Source organism: Salmo trutta, chromosome 34 (genome assembly GCF_901001165.1).
Source record: "Salmo trutta chromosome 34, fSalTru1.1, whole genome shotgun sequence".
Taxonomy (NCBI): Eukaryota; Metazoa; Chordata; class Actinopteri; order Salmoniformes; family Salmonidae; genus Salmo; species Salmo trutta.
Window position 1 is genome coordinate 4,582,325 of NC_042990.1, and position 13,215 is coordinate 4,595,539.

Below are 13,215 nucleotides of genomic sequence, written 5' to 3' on the forward strand. Positions count from 1 at the left end.
CCTTGCCATCAAGGATCTCCTCCCATGTCCACGACTCCAAATATCTCTCCTGCTTCTCCTTCTTCCGCTGCTTGGTCCTCTTTTGGTGGGTGGTTCTGTCATGGGCGTCGTAAGGATTGGACCAAGGCGCAGCGGGTAAAGTGCTCATCTTCTTTCTTTATTAAAGAAAACACTTAAAGAAAATAAACTGATGACGAAAACAGTCCAGTAAGGTGCACAGACTATACTGGAAACAACCACCCACAAAACACAAGTGAAAACCAACCCAACTAAATATGGCCTCCAATTAGAGACAATGACAACCAGCTGCCTCTAATTGGAGGTCATTGCCAAAAACCCAACATAGAAATAGAAAACTAGATATACACATAGAAATAGAAAATATAGAACATAAACCAAAAACACCGAACCACACAAAACAAACACCTCCTGCCACGCCCTGACCAACTACAATGATAAATAACCCCTTTTACTGGTCAGGACGTGACAGCTTGTTTCTAGCCACTTACATTAGATACAATCTTTAATATGAGATAACAGAACATCAATATAATCCCTTTTTTGCTCATTTCACTGTATATCATTTCCCCTGTCAAAGCCTAAATCCCAAGCTTTAAAAGTGTCAATCAGCTGCTGAAACAAAAATAAAGTGACGCCTCCACCCGTTTTGGTAAAAAGCTGAGGGATAGGTCTGCAGAAATGTAACCACTCTCAAATTCATAGACAGATCTATGGATGCAGGGACTGACCATCTATGATACCAACATTATATTTTTAACCATGTTTTGAGGCTAAAATGTTTGTTTACATTTATTTGTTTACAAACATTGGAGTGAAAAAGCTTATATTTTGGGTTCTGATGGGGTACGGCAGTTGAACTATGCTCATGAGGCATTTATAAGTTATATTCTTCAAGAATAAATGAGTACATTCCATTAATTCGAAAGTCCAAAAATGGAAGAAGGAACCGCAGATTGCCCCTTTAAAATGAAAGACGGGAAAATCTGTACTTTGTCTGGAGCAGATAGCAAATCCCTATGAATCCCTTCAGTTTCTCAATATTAGTTTTCAATAGGTATTATTACCTACCTTTCAGCTCCTATCAGCTATATGGATAGACACATTTTGCCCATACACATACTTAGCCTGCCAGTCATGTAGGGCCTACAGTTTGGCAAGCTTTTTCTCTACAGTGCCTTCAGAAAGTATTCAGACCCCTTGACTTTTTCCACATTTTGTTACGTCACAGCCTTATTCTAAAATTGATTAAATATGATATTTTTTCCAGCAATCTACACACAATAGCCCATGATGACAAAGCAAAAACAGGGTTTTAGAACATTTTAAAACATGTATAACATTTTTTTAACAGAAATACCATAAAAAAGGGGAGGGGGTCAATGCAATATTTTGTTATTATGATATGTAGCATAAAGCTGTTTAATATAATTGAGCAACATAAGTCATTACTCTATTCTTTAGAATTGCATTGTAAATCATTTTGAGATGTTTTTTTACATAAAGTCTAAAAGTATTTGGTTTTAAATATACTTAACCCTCCTGCTGTGTTCCGGTCGAATTGGACCAAATTACAGGTTTTCTCTCTGAATAATGTAGTTCATTTAATCTGATTGTCATAAGGTTCCATGACTTTGTCCTCACAGGGCATCTGAACACACAGAATACATTTTGATGATTTTCATTACATTTTGGGTGTTTTATTTCACTTTTGTACACCTGTCAAAAATGACTGGTCATTAGAAATTAATGGGTGAGACTACAATAAAATTGAGTTCAGGCACATGCCCATTTATCACACATGTTGTCATTCTCACAAACAATCTCAACATTGTTTCAATAACATATAGAACTTTTCTCGCAACTCTTGTAAATAAAGCGTTTCTGAGGCCTTGCTCACAATTCATTCTGTGGCAGCACAATGACCAAATGATATACTGTATGTGAAGCTCTTGATCATATCTTTGATCATGACACTGGTGAGGAGAGAGACCTTGTTAAACTTTGACACAAAGTAGTCTGTGATAAATAGCACAATATGTTTAATCTGAGTATTTGTTATAGTCAGGTCAATGTGGTGCGTAACTGGTGGCAGGGAAGTCAGACGCAGGAGAGCAGAACTAGGTAGTAGCAGGAGCAGTTTAATCCAAAAACCAACGGCATAAAAAGACAACAGAATATGGGTATAAAAACCCGACGCGCACCAGTAAACAAGTGCACAAGCACATACAACAAACAATCCCACACAAAGACATGGGAACAGAGGGTTAAATACACAACAAATAATGAGGGAAATGTAAACCAGGTGTGTAGAAAACAAGACAAAACAAATGGAAAATGAAAATTGGATTGACGATGGCTAGAAGACCGGTGACGCCGACCGCCGAACGCCGCCCGAGCAAGGAGAGGAAACGACTTCGGTGGAAGTCGTGACAGGCCTACAGGCCTGTGACGGCTGTCGTAGTAATGAAACCAAGGTGCAGCGGAGGATGTGTGTTCATCTTGAAATTTTATTGAAAAAGAGAACACTACAAAAATAAACAAAAGACGACAGCAAAACAGTCCTGACAGGAAATACTCTAAACAGAAAACAATCACCCACCAACCCCAAAGGAAAAACAAGCTGCCTATGTATGACTCCCAATCAGCAACAACGAACTACAGCTGTTCCTGATTGGGAGCCACACACGGCCAACCAAAGAATCAAACCAACATAGAAAAATAAACATAGAACGCCCACCCATGTAACACCCTGGTCTGACCAAAATAGAAAACAAAAATCCCTCTCTATGGCCAGGGCGTTACAAGGCCATAAATAGCAAATAGAAGTTCAAAACTTGTAATGTTCACAAGAACGTAAGTTGATAAAAAGATCTAACACAACATTAGGTGATAATATATTATTATGGATTTATAATCAGCTATAATGGGGCGGTCCTTTTGGACCGGGAACACAGAATTAATTAACATGAAACGAACACAGCAGGAGGCTTAAGTATCAAAAGTAAATGTAATTGCTCAAATATACTTAAGTATCAAATGTGAAAGTAAATATATAAATAATTTTAAGTTTCTTATATTAAGCAAACCAGACGGCACCCTTTTCTATTTTTTCTTTTTTTTTTTACTGATGGATAGCCAGGGGCACACTCCAACACTCACATCATTTACAAACAAAGCGTGTATGTTTCGTGAGACTGCCAAATCAGAGGCAGAAGATGACCAGGGATGTTCTCTTGATAAGTGAGTGAATGTGAGGCCTCTTAAGGGAGAGGGGCTGATGGGGATACGACCAATAGGGGCTCACTGATAACAATGAAGGAGGGAGTGGAGTAAAGGAATAACGAAGGAGAAAAGGGTCTCACCATGTGAGTGGGCTTGAGCAAGTCTCCATCGAAGCGCGTCAGGTTGGAGCTATCCTCTTGAAAGCCATCACAGTCCTCCAGCTCTTGGTTATTGCAGAGGGATTGTCCTTCTCTGGGTTGGCATTCTGACCACAGAGAGATGGATGGAGGGAGAGCGGGTAGAGTTAACAGTCAAAGAAGAGTGAAAGTATGCATTGAATTCATTCATTAGAAGCCAATGGTGATGGGACAGCGAAATCCCTAAATGAGCATTGAGGGGTTAAACAAGTTGGGACCGAAAATATCATTTTAATTAGGAAGCTGAGATTGATGCAGCTCAAGAGAAATGGACATGATGGCATGAGCGGGAGAAGTAGAGGTGCTTTGAGGAACCGAAGAGGTAGGGATGAGGAGGAGAGGACCTGAGGTTAGGAGAGAGGGGCCTTAAGAGGCTAAAAGTGAGGGCTCAGAGAGAGGTTTGGAGGTGGGTTGATGTAGGGGAGGTTAGATGGCCAGAGGCTCAGAAAGTAACATCAAAATTAGAGGTAAGAAGGAGAGTAGAGAGATGGACAGAAAATGAGGGGTTCCTAAAGAAGGAAAAAATAAAGACTGACTGTGTTGAGAAGAGAAGCAGAAAGAGAGGGAGAGAGAGCACCAGAGAGCAGAATTGTTTTCCTCATCATCAGTAACCCAGGGTCGTGTTATTTAGAGAACAACGTGAAAAGGAAAATGAAAATATGCATTTCTTACTGGACAAGTTCAGGTACCTTGATTTCTCTCTGTTTCACTCAATATTTATTCTGTTTCATGAAGGAACACTCCTCTCCTCTCTTCTCCACTCAGCAGCTCTGGCAACATGGGCCCCTCGCTCCTCTTCTGGACAGTCACCTCCAGGCTAGGGACACACACAGGGACAGACAGGGCGGTATGACTATACTGGCTGAAGCGACAGAGACAGGGCAGTATGATGATCACACTCACTGAGGACACCAACAGAGAGACATGCAGGTATGACTACAGAGAGAGTAGCACGTTCCAGTATGACTACAACTGGCTGAGAACAGAGAGAACAGAGAGAACAGAGAGAACAGAGGACAGAGAGGACAGAGAGAACCTTTTTTTTTTTTTTATTTATTCTTCGTAGGACAAAAATAAACTTTGTTTTAACAGCTTTTTCTTTTTTGTTATACATACATTTTACTTCTCTATTTCTTTTCTTCACAGCAGTTACATGGCAAGAATATAGTTACTTGACATACATCACATCCGGATAGACAGTACCCAAACACATGCAGTATACGTTATATATTGTGTTTTTAGTCATTTATAGAGCATGAGCTTTTAAACCCACCCCTCAGCTACTCTCAGTCCATCCCACTTAATTCCATAAACCACCCTCTTATGATTTCCATGTGCCATATATTTTTCAACTGTAAATTCAGAACCTTTCTCAACGCATAGTACCAACAGATTGCAAGTTAAAGATTAATATTTTTACTAAAAATATAATTATAATTTTGATTGACCATGGCTTTCCAAATCTCCCAACAGCGCTATTTGTAGGCTTCATTTTATCAATCAATCAATCCAATTTATTTATAAAGCCGTTTTTACATCAGCAGAAACCCAGCCTAAAACCCCAAACTGCAAGCAATGCAGATGTAGGAGCATATTTTATGTAAATGTTTTGATTTTTGCTAGTTCTGAACGTCACATGCTAATGTAAAAAGCTGGTTTTTGATATAAATATGAACTTGATTGAACAAAACATGCATGTATTGTATAACATAATGTCCTAGGAGTGTCATCTGATGAAGATCATCAAAGGTTAGTGCTGCATTTAGCTGTGTTTTGGGTTTATGTGACATTATATGCTAGCTTGAAAAATGGGTGTCTGATTATTTCTGGCTGGGTACTCTGCTGACATAATCTAATGTTTTGCTTTCGTTGTAAAGCCTTTTTGAAATCGGACAGTGTGGTTAGATTAACGAGAGTCTTGTCTTTAAAATGGTGTAAAATAGTCATATGTTTGAGAAATTGAAGTAATAGCATTTCTAAGGTATTTGAATAACGCGCCACAGGATTCCACTGGCTGTTACGTAGGTGGGACGATTTCGTCCCACCTTCCCTAAAGAGGTTAAAATAGCTTTTCGGCAAAAGCACATTTTGCAATATTCTGAGTTGATAGCTCGCCATCACGGGCTAGCTATTTTGACACCCACTAAGTTTGGCACTCACCAAACTCAGATTTACTATAAGAAAAATTGGATTACCTTTGCTGTTCTTCGTCAGAATGCACTCCCAGGACTTCTACTTCAATAACAAATGTTGGTTTGGTTCAAAATAATCCATAGTTATGTTCAAATATCCTCTGTTTTGTTCGTGCGTTCAAGACACTATCCGAAGGGTGACGAAGGGTGACGCGCGGACGCGTATCGTGACAAAACAATTCTGAATATTCCATTACCGTACTTCGAAGCATGTCAACCGCTGTTTAAAATCAATTTTTATGCGATTTTTCTCGTAAAAAAGCGATAATATTCCGACCGGGAAACCCTGTTTTCGTTCAAAGACTCAAAATCTAAAATGGACTCTTCACGTGTACGCGCGCCCCCGTGTCATTGTTCTCAGATCGACCACTTACCAAATGCGCTACTGTTTTTCAGCCATGGGCTGCAAAGTCATCATTCAACGTTCTGCCGCCTTCTGAGAGCCTATGAGAGCCGTAGGAAGTGTCACGTTACAGCAGAGATCCTCAGTTTTCAATTAAAAAGAGTGTAGAAGGCCAAGAAATGGTCAGAGAGGGCACTTCCTGTACAGAATCTTCTCAGCTTTTTACCTGCCATATGAGTTCTGTTATACTCACAGACACCATTCAAACAGTTTTAGAAACTTTAGGGTGTTTTCTATCCAAATCAAACAATTATATGCATATTCTAGTTTCTGGGCAGTAGTAATAACCAGATTAAATCGGGTACGTTTTTTATCCGGCCGTGCAAATACTGCCCCCTACCCTAGAGAGGTTAATTGTATACGTGTTTATTTTGTTTCTCCTTCTTATATATTAAAAAGAGAAGATGAATATACATTTCCCTGTTGCATCTTGGTCCTCCACTCACGACACTCGTTTCAATAGGGCAATACCAAAATAAGTGATCTAATGATTCTGTCTCTTCACAGCAAAATCTGCAGAGCTGAGATGGTTATATGACACATATACATAGCATTTTGTTGGTGGCAATAATTTTGTATAATAATTTAAATTGAAATACTTCAGTCAAGGCTTGTTTTGTGTACAGTATCAGGTCATAAACCATGTACCATGGAATCGGCTCATCACAATATCTTCCCAACTTTTTCGCAATCTGTATGGAGCAGCTGTCAAAATTTTGGTCCAACTAAAATTAAATACATTTAAGCTAGAGATTATCCTTTTTTTGCATTGGATGCGTCTCAATCCACCGCATCCACCTATGTAACACTTCCGTATTTGCAGTGAAAGGTGGCAGAGCTAGAGTGGTGTTTGTCAGACCATGAGACATCCTAGAAATCGGTCATCTCACACACAATCGTCTGTAGCGTCCGAACGGTTTGATAAACTTTTATGACTCCTCTATAGTAAAATGAGACTCTCACGAACACACAGTGTTCTCTGTTTTACTCTACGACCCCCACAAGCATCTTGGAACTCGTCTGAAGTAGGTACAGCAGATCTGCCAACTTCTGTCTGTAGCATAATGTGTGACTCGTTTCAGGAAACTAGGCATAAGTCGCACGTCACTACTTCACAGGAGCACATTAAGGCACATTAGATCATTTTTGGGCAGAAATGCCTCCTGGAACATGTGAACTTTCATGTGCCTTAATAACAAACGTGTATACCATCTGTAAATACAAATAAAATGGTTAAATTACGAGCCTAGTTGTTTTAGCCACAGAAAAAGCCAGGAACCTTCCCGCTAGCCATGATTGGCTGAGATAATGAATGGGCTGGACATGCCTGTAACGGTCGTATGTAGTAGACCAAGGCGCAGCGGGTTTAGTGCTCATTTTAACTTTTATTGAACACTTAAATAAGAAAACGAACAGATGCACAGTATTACAGGCTAAACACAGCAGTGCAAAAACAACTTCCTACAAAAGACAGGTGAAAAAAAGGGCTACCTAAGTATGACTCCCAATCAGCAACAACGATGTACAGCTGTTCCTGATTGAGAGCCATACCAGGCCAACAAAGAAATACACAACATAGAAAAACAAGAACATTACCCAAAAACCCCGGAACACATAAAACAAACACCCCTCTTACATAAATACATATCCCAACAAACCCCGAACCACATAAAACAAACACCCCCTGCCATGTCCTGACCAAACTACAATAACAAATAACCCCTTTACTGGTCAGGACGTGACAATGCCGAGAGATGAGTTCGGATTTGTCTGCCGTGTAGCACCTTATGTCTATAACATGAGCTGCTCAGCAAGTGTAGATAATCCTTGCTACCGCTGCATTTTTGAAAGGTATAATGTTAGCCATGGAGAACTGCAAAAGTGTTGCTACTGCTCTCAACAACGTTGCTACCCTGAGTTTAGCAGGCTCTATCAACGAAGATCAGTGGGAAAATGTTGCGATGGACTACTTTCTGCACATGGTCAGTGTGAACCGGAGTGACACAACAATGGGCCAAACAAGCTGTAGCTAACTACAAACCAAACAGAAAAGACACGCTGTTGTGAAGCGTTTATCCATGTATGCAGGTAAGAGTCTAACTACATTTTCAGATTTTGTAAGTTTCTAATTTGGTCAGAAAGTCATTTTCATTGTAAGTTAAAGCGTACTGTTCGCTAGCGAACGTTAGCTTGCTGGCTCGCTATCTAACATTACGTGTACGATCTGTGTAGTAATATTATTAGTATCTCAGAAATCACGGACTGTAACTCCTTGCTTAGAGTCTCAGTGTGATCACTGGTTGTAGGTGCTGATGTGTAGAGTGTGCAATCATCAGCATATATAGTCATTTTTTCTTCTTGTAAGACAAGTGGCAAATCATTTGTAAAAATAGAGAAGAGTAACGTCCCAAGACAACAGCCCTGAGGGATACTGCATACACTCAGTTCTATTGGATAAGTAACTTTCCAACCATGTGATGGCAGGTGATATAAAGCCGTATCAAGTGAGTTTATTCAAAAACAAATTATTATTACTTTATTTAATCTTTATTAACAAGGCAAGTCCTTTAAGAACAAATTCCTATTTACAATGACAACCTACATGGGCCAAACCCTGCCAATTGTTCGCCGCCCTATGGGACTCCCATTCATGGCTGGTTGTGATACAGCCTGGATTCAAACCAGGATGTCTGTAGTGGCTCCTCTAGCACTGAGATGCAGTGCCTTAGACTGCTGCACCACTCGGGAGCCCCAATGATCAAGAACATTAAAGGCTGCACTGAAATCTAACAAAACAGCTCCAACTATCATCTTATTATCCATTTATTTTAGCCAATCATCAGTCATCTTAGTCAGTGCAGTACAAGTTTAGTGCCCTTCCCTATATACAGTACCAGTCAAAAGTTTGGACAACTACTCATTCAAGGGTTTTTCTTTATTTTTACTATTTTCTACATTGTAGAATAATAGTGAAGACATCCATGAAATAACACGTATGGAATCAAAAGTGTTAAACAAATCAAAATATATTTTATATTTGAGATTCTTCAAAGTAGCCACCCTTTGCCTTGTTGACAGCTTTGCACACTTGGCATTCTCTCAACCAGCTTCATAAGGTACAGTGGTTCTTCCTTTCGAAGTTACAAACTTATGCCGCGACCGTTAGTGGTAGATGGTGGCATTCTGTCGTTGCACCACACTATCACAAGGGGAAGTTAGATTGCTGATCTACTGGAATTCTAAACTGTGGCAATTAATGGAGGCATTTTCAGTCTGAGACTCTCCTCTGGCACTAGTCCTGCATCAGGCAAAAACAACAAAAACTGTCGGTGGTCCTGGAGTTAAGAGAGAACTTGGATAAATACAATGGGGGAATTTGAATTGACATGTGGACTGACAATTTTCTGACGGACGGCCAGACGGAAAGACGGACAGACAGACGGCCAGACGGAGAGACGGACGGCCAGACGGACGGCCAGATGGACAGCCAGACGGACGGCAAGACGGAAAGACGGAAGGCCTGACGGACAGACAGACAGACAGAAGGCCTGACGGACAGACAGAAGGATGGCTGGACGGCCAGACGGCAAGACGGCAGGCCAGACGACCAAGCGGCAGGCCAGATTGCTAGACGGCCAATGTATTAAGTTTTACATTTCTAACCACAAACATCATGCAACCGCAAAATGTTAGATAATAAATACACTCTACAGTATTTCTTTATCAACATCTTTATGCTTTCGTTAATAAAATAATGATGAAAATACTCTTTCAAAATGCAGATGTTTATTTCAACTATCAGCAGGACAATAGACTCTTGCCGAGTTTAGGGACTTTAAATATATTAATGGATCCATAACGATTTACTATGGGGTAAAATAATAATATATAATATAAATTATATATATCGATCATTGCCAATAGGAAATATTCTACTAGCCAACAGGTCTATATATTTTGTTTTATTCATAGAGGATTCATTCTTTAAAATGTAAGACAGATGTTCAGATAGCCGGACAGCCAGATGGACAGACGGACAGCCAGATGGACAGACGGACAACCAGACGGACAGACCGACAGCCAGAGGGACAGCAAGACGGACAGACGGACGGCCAGACGGACGGCCAGACAGACAGCTAGATGGACAGTCAGACGGACGGACAGCCTGGCGGACGGACGGACAGACGGCCAGCCAGACGGACAGCCAAACGGACAGCCAGACGGACAGACGGACGGCCTGACAGACAGACGGACGGCCAGACAGACAGAAGGCCAGAAAGACAGACGGCCAGACAGACAGAAGGCCAGACGGACAGACAGACAGGCCAGACGGATGGACGACCAGATGGACAGCCAGACGGACAGGCGGCCAGACGGACGGCCAGACTGACAGACAGCCAGCCAGTCCGCTGGCCTGCAGGACATATGGCCAGACAGACTGACAGACGGACAGACAATGTATTATGTACTCTAATGTTTTACATTTCTTACTACAACATCATGCAACCGCAAAATGTCAGATAATAAATATGCTTGATCCGAAGATGTGGTCGGAAGCTCCATATGGAGGTTGTGGTGCAGAGGCCAAATCAAGCTCATTCGCTCAGTCACAAGCTCATCGCTGTGCGCCTCTCAAATGTTGTAACAATGCGGAGGGCTTCGTTTCGCTCTGCATTGACATGATTTTTCATTGACCCAAAACACACCACCAGGCTGTGTAAGGACTATTTGACCAAGGAGAGTGATGGAGCTATGCCCCACCTGCCCTGAATTACAGATCGCCACTGGATATTAGTGTTATAACAATATGCACTTCGTTTCTCACAATGCTGTGTGATGTTTCCCTCATCTGCCTCGTCTGTGCTGTGTTCTGTTCGTGAAAATGTTATAAACGTGCTGAGAAATATCCTACAGAAGTGAATTCAGTCCCCGCGTCAGGCAGCCTGCCTGAGCCCTACGCGTGGGAGGGGGTCTGTCAAAGCTTTCGCTCTCTAATTACCAATAGAAGCCAGGGACGGGGAGGCGACCAGCAGACATATTCTGGGAAAGCAAAAGGTATATGCAATAGGACTGATTAGAAATTACCACGATCATTTGAATAGACATATTTCCCTCTACTGTTAATGAGATTGTGAATGAGGATGCGTAGGCTTTGCCATTCACTTATGTTGTGGTTGTGTAGGCTATACCGAGCGAGAGAACTATGAACGGCTAAAGTGTTTTGGTAAAGCAACTCTCCTTATAGAGAGCGTTGTATTAGGAAAAATCTTACCAAGAAGTCATTAGATTAATTTGTCTCAGTTGTATGCTTTTTTCGATGTTACAATTGCCTAAATTCAAAAGTAAAAGATATGCTTGCACTGCACTTAAACCAGATTTAGAGATGTTACATCGATTTTGGGGGGATTTTTACATTTTGTAATTGGATACCGGTGCGTCGAGGTATTTATTGGTCGAAAATAATCCACTGTGCTCGAGTAATTCAATGTAACTTTGTGTGATATTAATTGTCTGGTAAGTGTGTCAGCGATTTAAATGAACATTCATTTGAATTAATGAACGGGGACATCCACTTTCTTAGCAATACTCTTGCATACTCTTATGTGTGTGCTGCTGGCAGTTGTGAACTAATATGCCTGCATGTTCATTATCTGCATTTACAGCGAGCTGGAAATGGAAAATGTTCAAATAGCTGATCTAGAACCCCTCTGCTTTGATCAAGAGTACAGTCGGTCAGATCCCTCAAAAAGCCTCCCATGGGCTTCAAACTACCAACACATCAATAAAAAGTCACTTTCCAACGAGCATCGTTGCCAGTCGGGGAATTGGAAGACTGCCTGCACGGATTCAGGGCCATGGCCAACTGCCTCGGGAGACGGGCAGCCCGGCGCAATCAGCCAGTGGGGAGCAGAAGCTGAGAGAACCGTATGTTGCCTCGAGGAATTGGAGACATCTTTCACACGCAAATACGAGGATGTCAATTTACAACAGGAGGAGACCAGTCCGCAGCAGTTAGCGAGGATCAACAACGGAAGCCCGAGTCACAGCTCCTTCAGCGAACTCCACGACCGTGTCCCGGAACTGTCCATGTTGTCAGACAATGAGTTTACATCCGAAGACTTGGGGAAATCAACGGATTACGGATTCATAAGTGCTGTCACTTGCCTGGTGACTGGCATCTCGTTAGTAGCCATCTCATACACTGTTCCCCGGGAAGTTAAAGTGAACCCGGACAGTGTGTCGGCCCGGGAGATGGAGAGACTGGAGAGGGAGAACGCCCTGGTAGGGGTTCACCTGGACCGGTGGGTTATAGCAGGGCTGTGCCTGCTCACCCTCGGGGGTGTGGTCCTCTCCACCCTGCTCATGGTGTCTATGTGGAAAGGGGAGATGTTGAGGAGAAGGGCCTTCACCTACTCCATGCAGTCTGCACAATTATATGGCTCTATCAATTTAAGAGGGGGCTCAAACCCACCTAATGTCCCCTCCCAATTGTCTGTGGAAGATTTGGAAGAGGTCCTAAATTGACATTATGTACAATTGTAAAGACACTGACTAATCTCTACCTACCAATGGTGTCTTAAGATAATGCTGCTTTGATTTGTGCGTTTCATTCATGTAGCCTACTGGGAATATCCCATTAACCATGTAGAATGCTCCTTGCCTAAAATGGATGGGTATTATTTGAAATATTGACTGAATTTATCCTCAGACATAAGTTTGTGTTGTGCAGACCATAACATCTTATTAGCAAGACATTCATCATTTTGTCAAAGCAATGGTTTATTCTGTGTATATAGTGTCTAAAAGTTTAAATGGGATAACATGTTGTATCAGATTTAAAAGACAATTGCATGATCAAGACTAGAAATACAAACACACATTGTGTCCATATTTGTTTTTTGCAATGCATACAAAATTAAAATACTTAGCTAAGACAAATAATAATACAAGGGTTATGTTTCTGAGTAGCTCAGTAAATACTCAATTTATTGGACAGCAGATATTCAAAAACATGAATGATACACGACACACACACACACGCCTTAGGAGGGTTAGCCGGTTAAGGTGATCTGAACAAACTGTTGTCGGTGTCCAAAATTGCACCCTATTCCTTATTTAGTACACTACTTTTGACATACTTTTTGATCCTAGGGAATCAGGTGACATCTGGGACGCAAAC

General features: G+C 41.4%; 1 protein-coding gene across 1 annotated transcript; it reads left to right on the plus strand.

Annotated features, from left to right (window-relative positions):
* The first annotated feature begins 11,056 nt into the window (after positions 1-11,056).
* Positions 11,057-13,005, plus strand: LOC115173194 (transmembrane protein 74). Its single transcript, XM_029731117.1, has 2 exons — positions 11,057-11,090; positions 11,699-13,005. The coding sequence occupies exon 2, from the start codon at positions 11,709-11,711 to the stop codon at positions 12,558-12,560; it is 852 nt and encodes a 283-aa protein (XP_029586977.1). The 5' UTR covers positions 11,057-11,090; positions 11,699-11,708; the 3' UTR covers positions 12,561-13,005.
* Positions 13,006-13,215: the final 210 nt, after the last annotated feature.